The 23,720-nt window shown below is 43.3% G+C and overlaps 1 protein-coding gene across 1 annotated transcript in view; it reads right to left on the bottom strand.

Moving 5' to 3' along the window:
- Positions 1-9,343: 9,343 nt before the first annotated feature.
- PXDN (peroxidasin) overlaps positions 9,344-23,720 on the bottom strand; it is a 147,933-nt gene continuing 133,556 nt past the window's right edge. Inside the window, exon 23 of the mRNA XM_088448851.1 lies at positions 9,344-9,787. Within this exon, the coding sequence (XP_088304977.1) occupies positions 9,674-9,787 (114 nt within the window). The 3' untranslated portion in view covers positions 9,344-9,673. The remainder of the gene's footprint in view (positions 9,788-23,720) is intronic.

The following is a 23,720-nucleotide window of genomic DNA, read 5'->3' as shown; positions in this document are numbered from 1 at the left end:
AATTGGCTCCCAACAAGAATTACCCCTAGTCTGTGTGAGTGTGAACATGTGATAGGGAATATAGATTGTAAGCTCCACTGGGGCAGGGACTGATGCGAATGGCCAAATATTCCCTGTAAAGCGCTGCAGAATATGTGTGAGCTATATAAATAACTGGTAATAAATATAACGATACTAGATCAGAACCTCTATACACACCTTCCTATACCTTCTAATGTCCTGCCTATACCTTCTAAGGATGACGCTAATTTGCGTACGCAGTCATACCATAAATAAAGACTTCGACGTGGAATCTGTGGTTCCAAAGCACAAGTGATATTCAGGTAAAAGTTCAGTTACACGCAATTGATCGAGACACAATTTAGGCGCAAAAGGAAATTATACAGACCACAAGTACAGTATACGTACGCAGGCGTTTCCGGACCCAGATATAGGCATCAGCAAGAGACCCCTCGTCATTCAGCACAAAGACTCAGAACCAGCGTTCGTGCACTCATATTTATACCCCCCAGAATAAACAGGACAATAGGGAAGTCTGTTGCTGATATCATTGGTTCTCAGGGGTGAAGTATCTGTTACAGCACATTTAACAGGCTGGTTCAAACAGACTCTCCCTGCCTCTAACAGCTGGGGGTCTTCCTCTTCACGCCTCCTGTATCATCCTAACAGTTGTTTCTAAAATATACATTTTGTTGCTTGTAGGCTCTGCGATCCATAACTCAGGAATGCATGATGCGATCTCCCCACCGATAACACCGGAATACTGTAAAAAGGATACACATCAGTACAACTCCAAACATGACTTGTTTAGCATGTATAATACCTTAGCTATCAAATATCTTTATTTCTCAGCATTTAAACTAACTGAACCAACTTAAGTCATATACTTTAGAGCTTATTGAACCTTATGTGTGAATATGTAATGTGTGGGTATCCAGGGTTTGATATAAGTACGCTAGTTAACTCGGGGCAGTTGCATGCGCATAAAGCTAATAAAACAGCGGTTTCATACAAAGTCCTATGCATTCGCTAATATGCGACTAGTTAACAGCGCTATTGTATGTATTAATGTGTGTATGAGAAATGGTGAAAGATGCAAATGCATGGTGCTATTAGTATTATCGCCACATGTACTAAAATGTGAGTTTATCTAAAATGGCGCTTAGGCGGCCATTCGCAAAACGGCGTCTTGCAACCTCATTTTCAAGATGGCGTCTTGCGGCCATTCAAAAGATGGCGTCACCGCGATTAAATTTTAAACAACTTGTCTCAGCCAATTATTCAGCTTCGACAAATACATATGTCCACGTTTTCAGCCAGTGACCATATGCTTCTATGGGATCAAAATAATCATGTGTTTGATCTATCGCAGTCTTTACATTTGCAAATCTTTAGACATTTAGTACATCCCCTTCCTAGTCTGAAGGCACCCTAGCATCTTTACAACAAATGACTTAACATGTTAGCTTTCAGGAAAGGCATTACATCAAATTTAATTAAATATATATTTTTGCTCCTCAACACAAATGCTTTTGATATAAAAAAATTATTGAAGATTATCTTTAATTTAATTTCCCCCCCCCGAACTGTTTTGCAAACTAAAATAATGGCCACAGGACACCACTAGTGATATGGTATCAGAACTATACACAGTGTTTACACTTATTCGCTACACGACTCTTTGCAGGCAGTCTGATGCAGCATGAGATCCACACAACGGGGTCTAATGTACAGCCATTATATGGAACTACTGGTATTAGATCAGAAGGTGTGATGTTCAGACCAAAAATGATGCACTATACTATAGGATCTCAGAGACATTAGGGCCAGACAGAGTTCTGTAGCCCCACAGCTGCCATATAAAAAGCAGATTGCAAGATGAATGTGTGACCAATGCTAAATGCACAATATGCCATCAGCTACAAGTATTATCCACCATGTGCATTGGTGCCCTAGATGGCTATTAATTAAAAGGACAGGAAGCCACGCTGGAGGTTTTAGGAGTAAACGCCTTCCGGTGAGACTCTGTTTATGGCCCCGCATTGGTCCTGAATTCCAGTACTGAAGATGATCTGGGGCTATCTTTCTGTATGTATAGAGGCAATTGCACTTTACATACCAAGTGGATACCTAACAGTTCTAGAACGGATTGCCGAATATTAGAGATCTGATTGTAGGTGATGTATAGTCAGGTTTGAAGGAATCCTCGTTTTTACAATTTATACTGTTTATTACTTCATATCTTCTGCGTTGTAAAGAGAACAATGTGTCAGTATATGGATAGGTTTAAAATGTATTGTGTTTTATAGCAGTTTCCCAAATTCTATTAATACATATAGCACTGGTTTTAGTATATTTTTTTTTTGCTTTAATTTTTAGCTAATTATTTAGGTCTCACAGAACCTTGTTTGATCAGACACAAATAATTCATTTACTGCTGAAAGGAATTTACCCTTCGTGTAAGAATATAGTAATTCAGAACAATTAAGGGTTCCATTTTTTTTTTCAACTAGTGGCTCACTATCTGAGCAGGATGTAGTTGGGATACCTACAGCCGGCTCTTGAAATCCCAGAGCCACCCTGGACAGAATGTAGTTGGCATACCTACAGCTGGGATGCTGGCTCTCGAAATTCTGGCTCCAGAATCCCCACTTCCAGTCAGAAGACCAGTGCAGGAATCTCAACAACCCGCATCCCGATTGTAAGTATAGCGGGGGGCTGGGTAGGTGTTAGCCGCGGGGGTGTGTTTTAAGTTTAGGCGCCACGGGGGTGGGGGGGTTAGATTTTGGCACCACTGGGGGGTGTTAGGGTTAGGCACGAAGGAGGGAGGGTTAGCTTCAGGTACCAAGGGGGAGAGGGTTGGGTTTAGGCACTAATGGTGAGAGTTAGGGTCTGGGATAGGGAGGGTTAGGGTGCAGAAAAGGAGGGTTAGTGTTAAAGGGAGAGGGTTAGGATACTTATCTAACCCTTGTTGGGAAACCCAGCATCAGCATGCAATAGTCGATATTTTGACAGTTGGCATGCAGACTGCTGGTATTTTATACCCAACCCATCTGGACAACCAAGGAGTGATATAGAACTATTGAAAATGATCATATTTTAATTACTGTAGATTACTTTAATGATTCTCAATATTGAGCTGGTACAAAACAAAGAGACAGACATTTTGAAATATGGCCTATTTATTTTATTTAAGAAGCATTTGTTACACAGTGCAAACATTTCTTTGGTAAAATCATGGTTTACAATAGAAAAAAAAAAAACAGACCAAGGCACTCGTTATTTTTGCTAACGGCATGACCAGACAATAAATATGCACAGAGACACCACCACAAAATGGACAAAGAACATTATTCACAATAGTAATACTAAAAACATGGAAATGACTCACTCGTTTATACATTCACCTCTGCTATACAACTTTGGCAGTAAATGAAGTTATAATGTTCCGAGGCTTATGTCTAGAGTACTTTATAAAATAACATTGAAAAAAAAAAAAAGGGAGAAAATTATTTCTTGGACCAAAAAATACATGAAAAAATAGTTTTCAGTGACAATATGCACATAAGAGAAACAAAATTATTATTTAAGAAAATTGAAGTCTGGAGTCATTCCATCAGTGCTCAGCTGCAGTCTCTTGGGTCAGTTAAAGTCTACCCATTGCCTGCAGTCAGTGGAGGCAGCCATGTTGTTGGCCGATTCACTATACAGGAGAATGTAGCACGTATATACTAGGAATTCGCTACAACAATAAGGCACAAATATATATTCAGCCGGCAAAAGGTCTCCCTCCACTTTGGGTAAGCAACAGGTATACTGTTACAAGCTAGCACAATCGCAACCGAGAACAAAACCACTATGGCGGTTTAGTCATAGATTGCTGCCATTTCAATGCCTGACTGACTATGTGTGTCGCACTAGTTAAAAGAAAAATAAACTAGATTAACAAGTAGTGTTTAAGTGTAACAGTAATGTGTCAGCACTTGTATTTGCTAGTGTTTATTTTCCCTAGATATTTCTAGACGTTTATTTTTAACATGAAATGTTTTAAGGAGTTGTAGACCACCCCTCTCAGTAAACACCAATCCTTGCTTTGAACAGGTATGGTAGAACATCAAGGGCTTAAGTGCCATAGAGGGCAGCTCACAAAAAAATCATATGCTGCCATCTACAGCAGTGATGTTACTCTTTCCACAGCTCTGCTGTCAAGGTCTGTCTAAAATAGGGATCAGTATTTACAGAAGGGAGACTGTTCGAACCCTGTAAAGCAGGGATGGGGAACCTCAAGCCCGGGGGCCGTATAAGGCCTCCAGAATTATTTGGTCTAGCCCTCTGAGCTTTTTAATGCTAGCCTCATCTGGCTAGCAGGGTGCCTGGAATGGCACTCTGTAGCCAGAATCTATGAAGCAGTGCAGCCTGGAGCGTCCTTAGGATCCTTCAGACAGTCACACCGCTGTCCTCAAAGCTCCCCGGAGCAACCTCAGTATGCTCAGAGCATTGCTGTAATCACCGGCGATTGTGGCCCCACCTTGTGTGACATCACACATAGGGGGCGTGGCTTGCACCGGGCCCGCAAATTATATTATATATATCCAAATGGCCCTCGGCAGAAAAAAGGTTCCCCACCTCTGCTTTGAAGTAACACATGGCAGCCACAATGCAACAGTACTCAAGGGGGATGATACTGGATTGGGAGCAAAGCCAAAAAAAAGCACCTGGACAAACCATGTTGCAATGCCAGGGGTGAAATACATTTTTCTGCATACAGGGTAAATACTGGCTGCTTTTGCATGTAGCTCACAAATACTGAACAGCTTGATTGTTACAATGCATTTTAGATTTTTTTGTTTGGGACATATTCTGAGCAAAGCAAAAAAAAAATAGTCCAAAGTATCCAAAATACTACGGAAAACCATACTAACCTACTCTGCCAGAATAGGCGGGAGACTCCCGATTTTTTGAGGAGTCCCCCAGTGCCTCTTGAATAGTAGGCGGCCCTCCCACATCCTAGTGAAGTGGGCAGGATGGGGAGAATACTGGGAATCGCGGGCTCTACACTAATCATGTTATTTCGGCCTGCCCCCCTTTCAGATGCCCAATTCACAGAATTCTGCTCAGGAGGCCCTTGTGACAACTCGTCTGTCACCGCCCCCATCACCTGTCAACTAAATCAGGCTTCTCCCGGAGAGATTAGAAAATTACGATCAAACAATAACTTTTGAACAAAGCATCTCTCACAGGCTTAGGAGAACGCTTGCTTTAAAATAGACTCTACAAAATATTTTTTAAATAACTAATGCTTTACCATATAGTTTTAAGCTCTGCCTCTCTGCTGGAATTATTCCACAAATCTGTCTTACTGCACATTTTAATTAATACTGTATCATGTCCCTTTAATGATTTCAAGGAGGAAGCAGAGATTGGGTAAAAGAAGCATTAATGCAATAGACCAGTTTTAAAAGGAGGAAAAATAAGGGATTCCACATCACTCAGATGCACAACTTCAGCTGTACGGTGGTCAGTGCACAGACTGAAGGAGAACCTACATGTTGGAAATAATAAAATGGTTTCTCCATAGGATGTGATGAAGTCAGTAATCAATGATACAAATCATAGTCTACCCTCAAAAGCGGGGACACAAATGGAATTATGAATATAACAATGTTCTGTGAAATATGTAAACATTATCCATCTGTTACATGGGTTTGCTCAAACATAGGATTATTGTAGCTGTGAGATGCAGCGTTTGAGGTATGTGTGATAGCAGTCCCAGTGACCATGACAACTCAACTTACTGATGTCTTACGACAGACACATGGACAACAGGTCATTAATGGATCACATCATTGGTACTAGATATATCTGCGCAGTATGCCCGCCAGTTATACACTGAGGGGGTTTAAAGACTGGGGTATATTAACTGAACTGTGGGTTTTTAGAAGTGGAGATGCTGCCCATAGCAACCAATCAGATTCTACTTAACACTTATCTAGCACTGTATGGAAGATAATAGCTAGAATCTGATTGGTTGCTGTGGGCAACATCTCCACTTCTAAAAACCTGCACTTTAGTAAATATACCCCTGGGGGGGGGGGGGGATTTATCAAATCTCAGAGATAAAGCAGAGAAGTTGTTCATAGTAACCATCCACCTTCTAATAGTCATTTTTCTAGCACAGCCTGTAAAATGACAGTTGAGAGTTGATTGGGTGGTACTTTAGCTCCCACTAGGTCCCTGAATAACTTTACGGATTTATCAACAGGACGTATGAAACATGTTCCTGTAGAATAACATCGCCTTCACCCACTTCATTAGTCCCGTTTCCATTCTGCCCTATTTATAGGTTACCACTATAGATGTGTCCAGCTACATCGTTGCTGTGTACGCAGCAAATCGTGCCACGTATGGCACGAGGATTGCGCCAGGGAGCAGTTACGCACACTGCGTTCACATACGCGCCTCCATAGGACTGCATGGTGCGATCGCAGTGCGCACCATAGCGCACGCTGCTGTGGGTAATCGCATGGCACAATGCGTGTGCACGTTTGTAGTGCGATCAACAAAGAAGTAGCTAGACACATCTGTATGACAATAACACACCCACTGCGGCATTTACTGTGAGTAGGGGATGGGGCATAATGTGGACCTTACATAATATAGGACCGTCTATCCTTGTCACTGCAGGACACCTATTTGGCAGCAAAGCCCCCCCCCCCCCCCAACACAATTACATTTGGTAGCAAAGCCCCCCCCCCCCCCCAAACACAATTACTGAAAAGGTCTTAAGATCTGAGATTGAATTACCTAAGGATCATTGCAAATTTTATAGCCCTTACCTAAAGAGGAGACCTAACAGAACACATTTAGGAGTGCTCATATCATATTGTCACACTTGGCCTGTATGACAATGGTCAGTGTGGCTTTGCAAAACATTTCAGTTACATTCGTTAATACAGGCTCATAAACGAGTCACATGGATGCAATCATAATAACTTCCTATCTAAGCACATCATAGGTAATACGGACTAGATGGAGCTTGGCGCACTACAACCACTATCATGGCATGCTTAAGTAACTTCCCTGTAATGTAATTTTTGCCTTATTTATTAATCCTTTAAGATATATTTTCAATTAGAAAGTCCAGGGCTTTAAACATTATATTGTAAAGTGCATTTTGTAAACAGAAATGTGTCAATATTAAAACAGCAGTAGGTCAGTCCTTGGAACAAAAACGGACATTGAGCGTCTGGGACGGCCCCTGGACGTTATAGACAGTTGCCATCTATGGAGTCCCGGACACTGATAATTTTGAAGATTCTTAGGGCCTGATTCAGACCCACTCGCGAGCGGCTGTACGCTCGCAAGTGGGTCGATGGTCTGCACTGAGCATGCGCACGACGGAGGGAGCTCCGTCGTGCGCATGCGCCAGACACGACGAGCGAAGGACTTTCCTTCGCTCGTTGTGTCCGATCAAAGGGGGCGTGCTGTCAATGTTGATTGACAGCACGCCCCCTTTGGTGGGCGTGCCGGGGGCGTGCCTCCCTGACGGGGGCGTTCCCACGGGAACGCCTCCCGTCAGAAGCCGGCCCACTGACATCACTAGTGATGTCAGTGGGAGTGATTTTGGCTCTGATAGAGCCAAAATCACTCCGGAGCTTGCGGTTGAAAACCTCAACCGCAGGCTCCGGCTCGCAATTTCGATGGTCGCGATGGTCACGACCATCGCGGCCATCAAAATGCACGCTCGTATAGCCTGTGGGTGGTGACCCACAGCTATACGAGCGTCCAGGAGGACGCTCCATGAAAAAGGAGCCCGGCCCTCATGCAGAGCGTGCGCTCTGCTCAGAGCGTACGGCTCTGAATGAGGGCCTTAATTCTTTAACAACCCTTTGAAAATATAACAGCAAGTGCTAACATTTTCAGGATTGTTCATTGCGACTGGGAAGAACCTCATTATACAGGCATATATCTCAAAAAGTGATATTTTAAATGACCTTAGCACCTGGAAGCAACTCCCCCACCCTAATCATGGCACTTATTTGATAACACAGCAAATGCCGGGATTTGCAGTGAGTAACAATATATGTGACAATGTGACAACATGGTAATGTTATTAAATAACCTTGAACAAAATGCATAGACTGCATGGTGAGACTTGAAGGAGAACACCACTTGTAAACACAATTATTTACTAATGGGTGAGGTTGGTGGAGTTTGAACAAAAATTTCATACTTACCTATGTCCATTTCCCTGTTTCCACTAGTACCCCCGATGCCTTTAATGAATAAGTCACTAAACTTCACCCAACACTATTTGTTTAGTTCTGGACATAGAAATCCTTTAAATGGCAGTAGCTGATAAATACACAATGTATCAATCAGTTGTAACAAGAAGATATATTGTAAAATGATAAACAATCGAAATCTGCATATTGCAACAGTTTAATAGATCGATCTATGTTTTACTGTCCACAGCGAGCACCATAAAAGTTGATGAGGTATGACTTGTCGTCCTTCAGTAAACCTGTAAGCTTGCATCAGTAACAGTGGCACACTTGCCCGATTCTTTCACTGTCCCAATATGTACCCACCCTTTAGGAACAGTGGAGGCAGCCATCTAGTGGCTTTAGCCAATATTCATAATAATGCAGTCTTTAATTTCACAAAGGAATAATGTCCCAATGCTTATGCCAGTTCCTAGTGACTTCATCTACAGCTCCCTATTTAATACTGGTTCAACGTCCAAAATGGCTGCCTCCACCATGTGTAGAGGACGTGGGCACTCTCTTATCTAATATAATATGAACAGGAAACATTTTGACTACAATAAATTTTGGGAAGAACTTGGAGCTTGTAGTAATGAAAAAACACATTAAAAACATAGCAACACAAACAAAAAAAAAGGAGAGGGGGCTGGGCTAGATAAAAACATTGAGCCACATGGAAGTAGTCAAGCCACAAGTGTTAAGTCCTTCTGTGCAGTGCCTTAAACAGTAATTTTGTATGGAAGTTGTCTTGTGATAGGCACAGTATACAATTTGTATATAAAAACAAGTAAAAAATATATACTCAACATTCTTGTCAAAAGCTGGGCCTGAGTTATTATAACATGGAGATACTCTCACAGAGACAAAAAAAATTATATTTTCTTTAAAGCAAGGTATGTTCTTTAAAGCAAAAAAAGAAAAAAAAGATTATTTTCTTTTAAATAAATGAATTGCCGTCACTACATGATAAACCGATATCTTTAAAAAAAAAAAAAAAAAAAGTAAAAAACAAAACAAAAAAAAAAACTATAATGATGTGGGAAGTTTTCATTCCTAAAATCACCTAATACATCTGGGTTGCACTGATTTGGCATTAACAGAATATAAATGTGATTAGCACCAGTATGTTCCCTAACCTGAGAAGCATTTAAACCAATAAAATATGGCTGACACAAATTTCAATATCCTGTCATTGTTTTATATACTTCCCTTTAGAAGAGACTTATATTTAATTAGATGAAAAAAAAAAATATGGAGGATAAAAAAAAACAAAACAAAAATATTCTTATGATACTGATGAGGCGCCGACTGTAAAATCGGTATAAGTGTATGCGCCTTTCTGTAACCCTGGTATTACTGTGGACGTCAGCTGCCATGACACACACACACACACACAACTCTGACTGTTATGTGGTCTGTGCTGCATCTGTGCACACTGGACAGCAGTCTCCTTCCTTTTTAATTGGCATCAAGCATGCAGTAGTTGGACAGGATTCCACAAAACATGTAATGGAGCCATTCTGGAAGACAAAACAACGGTGGTGATGGCACATTCAATGGTTTGGTCATTACAATAATCATTTATACCTTAAGTCTATTACTTTTTATTTTGTTACTCATATAGAAAAAAAAGGAAATTCCGCACAGGAACATAATTATAAGATATATGAGAAAAAACAAAAATAAACACAATTAATGGGTAAATGACCCTACTATAAATTAATTTAGTGGTGCACCCCAGGAGTAAGAAATACTCAAATACGTTCACCTTTTAATTACCCTGTGCAGCAGGATATTAAAGAAGACTCCTTTGTGGGGGCACTCATATGGAAATATTAAAACTTAACCTTTATTAATATATTACATATTGCAAAGCCACCTACACCTGGCTCCCTGCTGAGAAAGCTGACAGGCGAAATGTACGTCCAGGACAGGAAGGATGGAGTGTGAGCTGTGCGCGGCTGATCTCCCACTGGCGTCAGAAAGCTCTAACCACATCACACATCCCCCGATGACATCTAGTCAGTGGTCAGGTACATTCATCCTCTCCATGCTCTCTCACATCACCGTAGCCTGTCGGGGACACGCTGCTATGTTGTACACAACAGCGTGCCCTGCCACTTCCCGGTCTGCAGCAGAGGCATTCTTTACTTTCTTGCACAGCACTAGAACACCCAATTGTACTCTCATTGTGCATCCTATGTTAAATCAAGTGGCAGAAAAGCAAATGCGACACGGTGTTAGTGGTGCTGCGATTTTTCACTTACCTTATCCATGGTGGATGATACAAAATTACCACATTGTGTTTATGAATGTTTAAACTGCAGAAATCACAATTTCAATGTATAATACAGCACATTGATTTAAACTCAATGCAGGTCGAGAAAAGGTATATAAAAGTGGAAATGCCATAGATGGGGTTGTGTTAATAGTATTGCCCTGTATAGAGCGGTTATCATGAATTTGGATATTCTCAAATCGATCTGCTATTTACACAGAATTTGGAAATTATGTTTTGTCTCAGGATAAACCTGTAAATTATATTAATAAAACATATCCATTTAATTTTTGTTTTTGATATCTCGCCGAAATTCTCTTATTACCCATCATTTATCATGGGAAAGGAGTTACTGGACTTTGAACTACACCCATACATTTTTATGGGAATAGAGATTTTTTTCGCTCTCTTAGAATTACATTCCTTTAATTATACTTAGGATATGTCATTCCTTTAAGCATGTATATATATGTTTTTTGTGAGTATGTTTTGTAAGTGGCTTTGCAATATGTAATATATTAATAAAAAGTTAAGTTAAGTTTTCATATTTCCATATAATAGTGCCCCCACAAAGGAGTCTTCTTTATTATTCTAAAAGAGTGAATATGAGAAAAAAAGAGCTGTATGAGAAATAGCACTCCCCAAAGGACTTTGGTATAGAAAAGCTGCTGCCAAAATTTGAAGAATGTGCAAATACTTCGACAATGTGTTAAAGGGAAGAAAATTGGCTGCGCTATTCAATAACCACTGGCAATTTATTCAAATAATAATAAATTAATCATGGTCTAAAAACCATATGTGCAATAAAAATTCCTACAGCGTACATAAAAAATCTGAAAACATTCATAATAGATAGTATTAATTCATACTTACTCATAATTATTTAATTTTCAATAATCAACACAATTTACAAACATGCGGTACAGCGATGGGGACCAGGTTTGCTCCGAGCTTCGGCAACCTCTACATGGATCTCTTTGAAGAGAGACTCATTTGGGAGGGGTGGGTTCGTAGCAAACCTGGTCTTATATGGGCACTACATAGAAACCTTTTTTTCATATGGGATGGAGATGAGGAGTCAGTAGACCAGTTCACCTAATTCCTAAACTCCAATCCCTTCAATTTGACTTTCACCAGTACACTCAGTTCACATAGCGTGAATTTTCTGGATATCACCCTCTCTATAGTGAACAATGGAATTTCAACTTGTACTTTTCAAAAAGAAACATACTTACAATTTCATCCATTTTAAAAGTAACCATTATCGAAAGTGGTTACGACACATACCTGCGGGACAGTTATGTCATCTACGCAGAAATTGCTCCAATATAAGAGATTTTAAACAACATTCAAAACAATTGTTAGATGTATTTAAAGAAAAGGCATATCCTGAATCCCTATTGAAAGATGCATAAAACAAGGTTCTCACAAGCAACAGAGATTCATATTTCACTTCCAAAAACAAAGATTCCGAACATACAGAACACGACTACAAGTAATCAATTAAATTCATTACCAGATACAATTCAGCAGCGAGCAAAATTAAGTCCATTATACAAAACAACGAAAAATATTGATGACTGATCCACTACTAAAACAAGATCTCACTCCAGGTATGAGGGTTATATTCAAAAAGGCAAAACATCTGGGAAATTTTTTTGGTGCCTTTTTTTTTTTTTTTTTAAACCAAACAAATTGGATACAACAAACCAGAAAACTTGGCTGCATACTGAAATTTCAGGCTGCTTCAAATGTGGTTCCAATAGATGCATCACTTGTAATCTCATTGCACACAGTCACACAATATACATCATCTATTGCCCAAGAAACCTTTCATACAAAATCTCTCATCAACTGCAATACAATGTATGTAATCTACCTCCTGCAATTCGAGTGTGGTGCGCAGTACATTGTTCGCACCACCCGCACATTGAGGGACAGACTACTTTAACACAGAAGGAATGTTATTAATAAAAAAAAAATAGAACATTCGGTATCAAGACACTGTATGGAAGAACATAGTGGAGATTTCAAATGTATACACGTAGTAGGCATAGAACACGTTCCTCACACTGCCAGAGGGGAAGACAGATTTTCTCGCCTCTTATTGGATCCAAAAATTACGTACCTTACAACCTGAGTGCCTCAATGAAATGGTGGAGGTAGATTTTGACATATAGCCCCCAGCCTACACCACAGTTCCTTGTGGGTTACTTGGGACTTCAATGTCCACACCCCGATCCATGCATATAGGACCCAATATATCTCTAATGGCAACAATACATTTTTCAAGTATATTTCTTACATAACCTGTGGATCTCTCTATTGATTCGCTCAATAATAAAGTGAACTTTAGATAATTAAATAAATATATCTTCACTGTCAACAGTATATTTATCATTTTAGTTAGTATACATTATCCTTCCAATACATTAACCACATTATTGTTCTATTCCTTAAGCACTCACCTGTGACATCTTTTAATACAAATTCCCAAAACAATAATGCTTTTTATTAACACTATTTAGTTAGGGCTTAGTTACATATCATTCACAACATTTAGATATAGTCCTCTAACTTTTGGATTTTAGTTTCCCATATACACATACCCTTGTTTTCAGGGTCCTCATTTGTTTTTTGTGGTTTCTCCTGCTTATAATAAACTGGCTCTCTTTGATAGCGTTTGCAATAAATTGCATCATAAATTGAGTGAAACATTTAGTAACAAAGAAAATGTATACAGAATCATACTAGGCTTTACAATTATTATCCAGATTTTCCTATGGACATAGAATTATTGTGTCATATATATCTTTGTGGTCCCACAACAACTAAAGAGCTCTGCCTAAAGATCAGTGTCCTATGAAAAGTGCTTTAATAATGTTTATAAAGTTTTTTTTATGCATTTAGTTATACAGTTATGACCACATTCAATGATGAATAGAAATAACAAGAGATATGGTAAGAACTTACCTTTGTTATCTCTGTTTCTACGAAGTCCATAGGGTCCACAGGGTTGACCTTGGGGTATAGGTTGGGAACCAAATCCGGGCACCACGCAGTTAAAGCTTTTAGCTCCCAGGATGCACTGGGTCCACTCTCCCTATAACCCCACCCCCAAGCCAGAGGCACCTCAGTTCGTAAGTAGCCAAAGGCCGGAGGAGGAGAGAAAAAGAGAGAGAAAACTGGAACACTCAATAACCATACTCACCGAAATGGGAGACGGAAAACCGGTGACCAGCCACACAGCCCATATGAAGCCAGGTGCGTCAGGGCGGGCGCCCTGTGGACCCTATGGACTTCGTAGAAACAGAGATAACAAAGGTAAGTTCTTACCATATCTCTTGTTTTCTACTTCAGGGTCCATAGGGGGTCCACAGGGTTGACCTTGGGGATGTCCCAAAGCAGTTCAACCAAGGGTGGGGACGCTCCTGTGCTGAGAGGAGAATCCGTCGCCAAAAAGGAAGCATCCTGAGAGGCAAAGGAAACCAATGCCTAGAACCTTAAAAAGGTGTGGACAGAAGACCACGTGGCCACCTAGTAAGGTAAAACAGCCGAGGCGCCACAGCGAGCCGCACACATGGCCCGAGAAAAAACAAGCATCAACAACAGGAAGGCCTACCCATGGGTAGGCCCCTGAGGAAGACCTACGAGGCCATCCAGCCAACATTTGGTTATAGGCCGGCCATCCTTTCCTGTGAAAACCAGAAATCTCAGACCACCAATAAGGAGTCCGATTTCCGTAAGGAACCTGAACGGATCACAAAAATCCAAAGAGGCCAGACCACAGTCAATGAGGCCACACCAGCCGAGAGGACTGGGGACAGAATGGCCGTACCATAAGTTCCAGAACAATATGGAACCTGAAAACCACTAAGAAGCAACACAGGGCGAGAGCAACTCCCACCCTGACATGATGCCCTCCAGAAGAGGGAGCCACATGAGAACGCTCCCAATTCAGACACTCTCCTGGTTGATATAAACACCCTGAGAGAAAGAGAGAGCCTAAGCAATAGACCATGTAATGGCTATCACAACCAGCGGTTCCATTGACTGTCCCCGGAGGTAACGAAGAACCACTACTTATTCCCAAGGAGTCCCTAGGGAGGACAAATGGAGGCATAATCAAGAAAACACTCCAAAGGATGAACTGGATACCAGAGTGGAGCAATTCCATATCTTAACCATACTGACAGTGTAGAGATCCGCACTGTCAGGAAGACCAGGCCAAGTGTGAAACCCAAGCCAGCCGGAAGGAATGCCAGAATATCTGGAAATCCTGGACACCGGAGGATTGTATCGACAGGTACAATACCATAAGATTTATGGCTGCCACAGTTTGTGGTAGGTCCCAGCAAAAGCTGATCCATGTGCTCTAATCATTCCAACGATGACAAAGCCAGGGAAGCCGTAAGACCACTGTAAGGACACAGTCAAAGACAAACGACCCAGGTCCAAGGCAAAACCAAAGACCCTGAGACAACAGGTCCGGGCAGTGAAGCATCAGGGATGGAGTATCGATGTAGAGACTCCGAAGATCCAAGTACCCCTGACATCTGGGGCAATCAGGAGCCACCAGCAGGAAAGCATCTCCGTCTCGATTGAAAACACTTCCAAAGACCTTGAGGAAGAAGGGAGACCGGAGAACACAGGTACACAAAGTGGAAGGACCACTTCACCGACAAAGAGTCGCTGAAGGTTGCTTCAGAATCCCCAAAGCTGAACTGTAACACCATAGTGTGATAAAGTCAGAAGGCCATGAGGGTCACCTCAGGGGGGCCCCCCCTGCTCACCAGGAGATGAAACCTCTCTTGGGGAAGAGACTAGTCCCCGGGATGCACGTCGTGACGGCTGAGGACTCCCGCTTCCCAATGGAGAGCTCCTGAAATGAACGCTGCCGAGATGGTCGGGAGGAGACCCTCGGACTATGTCCGAATATGTGACATACCTGTCATTGCCACCCAACGAACAGTGTTGCTAAAAAGGAAGCCACTGTCCTGACCCTGTCGGACTGAACCTTTTCAGGTTCACCGGGAAACAAGAGTTATGCCAGAGTAAGTTAATTGACAGGGTGGAATCGACAGACGTCCAACTGCACTGAAAAGGATTCGATCCAGACACTGTCCATAGCAAAGAAAACCCTGGACGAGATGGCCATAGCCACCCGGACAGGGACCGACTTGCCTCCGGAGAGAGCATCATCGTTTGAACAGTTATCCGACAGAAAAAACTCATTCCATCTGGAGATGAGCCAATTATGGAAAGGCCTGGAATGGAACTGAGCCCATTCCACCATGCATCCCAGAGTGTAAAGACATCTGTCGACTGCGCAGACAACCATGTACTCCTAATGGAAGAGAGGAGATTCCGTCTTACGCCAGAAGAATTCTCAGATTCTGAGAATCCAGCAGGGATCCTAGATGAAGAATACCCAGAGAGGGATGCAGGGAGGACTTTTTCCCCGTTGATTAAACGTCTGCACCCTGAAGAAGCCACAGTCATCCTGACCTGGCCGTAAAGTACCCCGGTGATCCCGCTAAGAGCAGGAGGCCGTCCAGGTACAGGAGCATTGGGATATACTGAACAGAAGAACTGTCAGAAAATCCAAAACGCTGGTAAACCCCTGTGGGGCTGAGGACAGTCCCAACAGGCAGAGCCCGAAAAATTGTAAGTGTTGCTGTGATACAGCAAACCTCAGCCCATGCTGAGGAAAGGTCTCTGTAAGTACCCGTAGGCACGCGTCCTGTATATCCAGTGATACCATAAAGTCCCCAGGTTCCAAACATCGTATGATGGAGCATAGGGATTTCCTCCTGAGCCCAGGTAGCTTTAGGAACTGGTTCAGGGAATTGAGACAGAGAATAGGCCAAAGAGGACCATTCAGCCACCGCACCAGAAAGAAAGCAGAACAACCAGTCCCTCACTGAGATAGTGGGGATGGCCTAATTAGCTCCGCTTACCGCAACAACTGCATAGCTTTCTGGATCTGTAAGGCCCTTGTAAAGAGGGCGTACCCTCCTACCCACGTAGCCGCGGCAACTTGACACTAATACCGGGCGAACTGAGAAAATCGGTATCTCCCAGTTGTAGGCCTGTCCCGTCAGGCTGAAGAGATATCCGTAGGTTCAGAAGCAGGATCGGCTGGCAGTCCAGGCCTGCTCGGTACTGGATATGTCGGCCCTTGTAGATGCCGACAGTCTACGAAGAAACAGACCTTTAGGCTGACCCAGAGGACAAAAAAGACTTAACAGACTTAGTCTGAGGCCTTGTAGTGGGCATAGCTGAAAGCGGTAAACTTGTCGTTAGTAATACTGCCAATGTTACTACAATCTTGTCAAGGTCAGGACCAAACAATATCAACCCTAAAGATGGTATCTGCACCTCTGCATTCCCAGAGCGCAGCCATAGGGTATTACGGAGGATACAGTCGCAGCCGGAACTCTGAAAGTTAGGAGACTGGTATCCAATATAGGCATTTCCACCTATGACAACAGCATATATTACGTGAGCGACCAAATACATTTGAACCCCCGACGTGTTGGAGGGGAAAAAACGTTACAAATGCATCAACCCAATATGCAATAGTATTAACCAACCATGCTATAGCCATGGTAGGATGGATAACAACTCCTGAAAGCAAGTATACTGATTTCAGGCAGAGTTACCACCTACGGATCCGAAGAATCCGACCACGCAGGAATGGGAGGCGTAGTAACGTCTGTAATCAGACGAGTAACACGCCCATCCCCCCCAGGAGGGGCTCGTGATGACCCTCAGGGAATTTGGGACAGGAGGCCAAACACTGTTGTAACACCTCCTATCTGGCAACAGCCAGAGTCCCGCTATGCGATCCACCCGCTAGTCAGCAACAGGGAACCCGAAGGCACGCAATACTGAGGGTGTATGATACAGGTGCAGGTCAACATTCACTCTAACCAGAATGGACCTGCTACCAGCCCTAAAGCAGGGATAATAATACCTGAAATAGGCTTCCCCCCGTGTAAGAGGGAAAGAGCCCCGAACAGTACCCAGTTCACGGCAGAGCCAACTGGGAAGTAACCACAGGGCGTCAACCACGCCAATTAGCGTTTCGTAGAAAACGACATCCACCCAGGGTGGCTGTTGTGGTAATCCCTGCAAGGGGAATGACAGACTATTGTGGCACCAGGGGGAATTCATATACTGCGAAAAACCCCTGCAGGGAGCGGTAGTCTGTGTCACAGGGGAAGAGAGCAAGAAGCTGCGAGATACCCTGAGATGAAAAGGGCAGTATGGTGAAGTAACCCCAAGTGAGGTACAACAATGGGGCCCGCCCGGCGATCCGCAATTGAGAGGATCCCGAGAAAACAAACCGCCCAAGGGGGTCGTGAAAGAGGCCGGCACCAGATGACGCCACATACAGAACCCTTTATGAGTCAAATCCTCCGCACTAACACCTGCAGCACATGACTTGCAGGATAGTAAAAATGGGTGCAGTATAACGCTCTATCTCCTGGTCAGACATATCTGACCAATCTTGGCGGAAATATTAAGCAGCGCTATACTGGTCCTGACTGATGCCAAAAATTAGCTGCAGGGACCCATTTTCAGCGTATGCAACACACAGTTCCATCTAAAATATGGCAACGTGCAGCACGCAACAGTATGTGACAAACCACACAAATATTAACAAGTATATAAATGTGAGGTCTCAGAACCACCCTAAGTACAGCTGTCTTAGGGCAGATAAAGAAAAGGGATAGATATACACTGACAGGTGAGAGAATAAAGTACAGTCAGCACTAGCATAAGTCACATACAATGCAGATATATACATATATACATAAACATGTCATATAATATACTGCACTATTACACTGCATTCAACTGCCCAGATTCAGTGTCTGGGAAGGCTACAGTGCTGTGTACACTGACCTGATGGTGAGGTACGCAGGGGGACTGGACTCACTGCCATCCTGAGAGATTTCTGCTGCACCACAGAGATAAAATGGCCGCTGGAGACCTCAGAGGAAGCGTGGCCCGCGGAGGAAGCAGCTCAGCGACGCCAGACTATGGATACTGAAAGGCGCGCTGAGCTGAGGGGAGGAGCCGCTGTAACAGGGAAGGCTGCCTCCCCTGGCCGGCTATTAACCCCCGGGACGCCGGCTCCCTGCACCGATCGTTAAGTCCCTGGTGGTCTAGTGGACACACGGGGTATGGGGGGCCCGCCGCCACTGCCGGCGCCTCCGGTCTGTCCCCTGAGACCGGAGGCACAGGACTGCATTTGAAATGCGCGGATCACCGCAAGCGGTGATCCGCGACCTTACCTGCTCCCCGTGGATCCGGCAGCAGTCCTGGGCGCCCACAGAGTCCGGCTAGTACAGACTCTGGGGTCCCGCTGAGATCCCCAGATCTGTACTGGCGTCTCAGCGCCAGCGGGGTGACGGAGCGGCAGCTTAGACGTCCTATGGACAGTCCGACGCTGCCGCTCTGAAGAGTCCAAAGTCCATGGAAAAAACTTTGTCCCTAAAAAAATAAAATAAGCTTAGGGGCTGCTAATCAGCTCCCCCTGCGCTAACGGTGACCCGACTCCGGCCGGGCACCAACTTAAACTGAGGTGCCTCTGGCTTGGGGGTGGGGTTATAGGGAGAGTGGACCCAGTGCATCCTGGGAGCTAAAAGCTTTAACTGCGTGGTGCCCGGATTTGGTTCCCAACCTATACCCCAAGGTCAACCCTGTGGACCCCCTATGGACCCTGAAGTAGAAAGATGCGTTATAACTGTTTAAAGCAGAATTAATGTTACTGATTTCCACAATCACCCTGAGTAGAAACAATGTTTCTAAAGTTCTTGCAAACACAGAGCACTCCAACAACAAAAAAAACTCCAGTCCTTGTCTTTGGCTGCAATACAATCCACAGCTGGAAATGGTCTTAATTATGCAAATAACTTATACTCATAAAAAGACTGACAAAGGTGTTTAAGACACAGAAACGCGTTGATCTTAGCGGCAGAGACAACATAATCACAGCACGAGGACAACTATAGAACCGGCAAAACGTTTCTATAAGAACCAATCTCCGCTATTACTGATCTATGTGCCCCATCCATACAAGAGGCCTTTTCTATCAGACCCAAACACAATTCTCAGCCTAGCGGCTTGTACCACTCCAGCCCGGACTGCTCAGCATACCAAGAGACACGCGGCCTACAACAAGCCGAGGTCACATTATCGATCCTGTGCACCCGCTACACCAAACTGCGGCTATTCACGAGCCGTACCCACAGCCCAAGCTGCACACCAATGAGCGTACAATCGGCACATTGCATCAGCACACGAGTGTGCCTGCTCCATCTCCTCGGCAGAACACTACGGGTCAATATACCAGGATATCCCACAGATGCTGCGGTCGCACATCCAATGGGTGAGCTCACTCCTACTTGCCTAGACCAAATATTATATTATATGCTGAACCAACTCAAGAACCCTCTAATTGCTGTCCTGCTGCAACATACTATTTATAAGCAAAGTTGTCCTGCATAATCCAAACAAACGGACACAGTTCATCTAAAACAGCTCTGCTTATATTTAAATAGTTATATCAATTGATTCTTTGTCTCATTTGTAATTGAATGTCTAATTTAATATTCTATTTGACTGAATTGTATTGACTTGTATATTATCAATGCTTCAAAATTTTTATGTACACTATAGGAATTTTTAGTGCACATGTGGTTTTTAGACAGTGATATGAATTGCCAGTGGTTATTGAATAGCACAGCCAATTTTCTTCCCTTCTTTATTATCCTGCTGCACAGGGTAATTAAAAGGTGAACATATTTTTATTTTGTTAGTAACACAGGCCCATACATATTATAATGGAAGGAGAAGGATCTCCAAAGATACAGAGGGGGAGACTTATCAAAACTTCTAAGGAGGACAAGTGGAGATGTTGCCCATAGCAACCAGATTTTAAGGGGCAAATTTACAAACCGTTGGTTTTTGAGTCCATTTCAAAACAGACTGTCAACGATGAGTATCGTCATCATCAGTCTAAAAATAACCCAGCATATACTATGCATCAGTTTTGACTGTCATTTGAAATCCTACGTTGTTACCTGTCGGACTTCAAACCCCTATACTGCAGCAGATCCGACAGCAAATCCGCCATCAATCTGCCGCAGAAGTGAAGCATTTTAAACTAATGAATCCTGCACAGATCTTACTGATCTGTGCAGGCTTAGTTAGTTTAAAATGTTGAAAAAAAAAAGGTTAAAAAAAATAAAAAAAACATGTGTTTTTTTCTTCAAATCAATAACCAGCCCCTCTAAGTCTGGGCTGGTCCAGGAAAATAAGTTGGGGGAAGTCGGAATGGGGTTCCCTTTACTTTCAAATAACCAGCAGCAGGCTGAAACAGCCGGGGGGGTTAATGCCATAGCAGGGGGACACAATGTGGGGTCCATCGCCATAACATTAACCAGCCCCAAACTGGCCAGTTCAGGACTGGAATTCCTTGGAAAGTGGGTACCCCAAAAATTAAAAGAGGGCCTCCCTCATGATACATTATATTGTTTGTTACAGCAGACTACAAGTCCCAAGCAGCCAGCAATGGCAATTGTGGAACAACAAGTGCCAACATGCCCGCACATAAAAGGCCTGCACATGCGCCTGTAGCCCGCCTATAAAGAAATTAAAATAACCACAAGACTTGGACACAGACTGTTGTAATCTTTTATTATAATAAAAACCCAACACATCCTAAATAAACTATTTACATACTTAGCAAATTATTTGATGGGCTCCTCTGCATTCCATTTAGTCAGCCAATGGTCTTGGCCAAAAAACGAGCTGTACACAAAGGACATGCGAACCCGAACTGACAGGTCACTCTGTGACACTGCCATAGAAATTAATGGGGAAGCGCTGATTGGCTAAGAACGGTTGCTATGACCTTTAGTGAATAAATCCCTAGTTATTTTTTATTTAGTACAATCTATTAAATATAAGCTAAAATCTAAATGGTTGCTATGGGTAACTTCTCCACTTGTCATCTTTAGAGGGTTTGATAAATCTCCCAAAGAATATGAAGGGAGGCTCCTGTCACACCAATATGATGACCATTACAAAACCATGGACAGACCTAAAACAGCTTCTGGAAAACAGGATTTTGGTAGTTACCGATAAATCCCTTTCTCCGATTCCATAGGGGACACTGGACGCTAAAGACAGTGGGGTATAGACGGTGCCAAGTGGAGTCTGGCCACTTTAAATTTCAAGAAGTGTGACAAGCTTCTCACTCTCTATACCCCCTCCAAGCCTCAGTCTAAGAAAACTGTGCCCGAGGGGAGCTGAGAAAAAACAAACGGAAGAGGAGGCAAAGCAACTACACAGAACAAAAGTTAAGAGGTTGAAAAACCAGTAACACAACCAGAAACATAAAACTGTTCTCTATGTCATAACATAAAATGATCCCGACCCTGGCCGGAAGGAACAGTGCAGGGTGGGCGTACAGTGTCCCCTATGGAATCGGAGAAAGGGATTTATCGGTAAGTACCAAAATCCTGTTTTCTCCTTTATCCACTAGGGGACACTAGAGGCTAAAGACAGTGGGAACGTCCCAGAGCTCCCATAATGGACGGGAAGCGCTGAGAAACCCTGTAAAAACAGACAGGCCATACTGCGCTGCAGAGGCAGCAAACCTGTCAATCAAAAATAATAAAGGCATGCCGGCCAGACCAAGAAACTGCTCTGCAAAGAAATTCCATGGAAATCCCACAAGGAACACCTACTGAGCGAGAAGAATGCTCTGCAAGAAAAAAGGCAGAGGCTCCCTAGGTGATGCCATAGCCGCCTGTCTGAGGGTCAGACAACTCCAGCAGGCCAGAGGCTGGCTAGCTAGAACGAAGCGCATCCTACCAAACATATAGATTGACTATTGTACAAATGGCTGCAGTCCTGTCCACAGAATACAAAAAACCCCAATGGTAAGGGACTAGAATGAAGGTGAATCTGGTGGAATTGTTACCACAAGTGTTTGTTGACCTGGAAAGACTAAAATACCCTTGGAAGAAAGTCCATTGTTGTACAGAATTACGCACTATCTTTGTGAAAAACCAAGTCCGGAGGACGACGGGATAGAGCTCCAAGTATTCAGACCTCCTCCCGGCTGAGACCGGGCGAGAAGAAGCGTTACCTTCCACAAAGGTATTGTAAATCCACCGACTCCCGAGATGCGAACAGAGGAGACTGTAAGAAGGAAAGTACGAGATCCAAATCCCACGGAGCTATAGGAGAAACAAAAGGTGAATGAAACAGAGACACACCATGTACCTGCGATCTACTTCTGGAAGTAAAACTGTCAGAGCTGAAACTGAATTTTCAGAGAACCCATGTGGAGAAAATGGCTTGCATAACAAGCAAAAATCTGTCTAGATTGAATTTTGAATGGAGAACCCCCCTATGTTCAGACCCTGAAATATAAAGCTTCCAAAAAGGTGGTAATTATTTAGAAGAACTACTCTTTGGGTTCCAAGTATATTAGGGATTAACGTGGATGGGATCCCTTAACATCCTAAATGGCCAGTTTAACACCCACACTCTGAAACATAGCCGCTTTAAGTCTGGATAGACTAAAGTACCCTGTAGAAGAGAAGATCTCTCAGAGGCAGTGGCCACGGATCGCAGATTAGCAGGAGTCGAAGATCAGAATACCAAGCTCCGCAAGGCCAATCCGGAGCTACCAACAGAATGGCCGCCTCCCTTTGGATGCATTGTAGAATCTGAGGCAGAAGAGAAAACAAAGGGAACCGATAGACAAGAAAGAAACTGCCACCGTGTTTACATTGCGTAACCAGCCTCAACCTCCGAGTCTCTCATCCGAGAGCAATAGATAGACAGTTGATGCCATGTCGTCGATCTGTGGAAGACCCCACTGATCGACCAGCTGTAGAAAACCCGTGGATGTAGCCCATGGATGCATTCTGCCAGCTGAAGTAGTCTGGCTACCAAATTACTACTTCCATAGCGAACTTAGTCACCCAGGTGAGAAACCGGCTTACTTCCTTCATCTCTGTGATGTCTAGCGGTCTTGGATTCTAATTACAACCCCCATCCTCTCAGACTCACTTCTATAGTAAGAAGAGTCCAATGTCACACTCCGAATCTCTTCCCTCCAGTAGGTGTACCAAGTTCAACCT

This window comes from Taudactylus pleione, unplaced genomic scaffold (genome assembly GCF_031769625.1).
Source record: "Taudactylus pleione unplaced genomic scaffold, aTauple2 ptg000468l, whole genome shotgun sequence".
Taxonomy (NCBI): Eukaryota; Metazoa; Chordata; class Amphibia; order Anura; family Myobatrachidae; genus Taudactylus; species Taudactylus pleione.
Note: the sequence above shows the minus strand (reverse complement) of the source record. Positions and strands in the feature narration are given on the sequence as shown.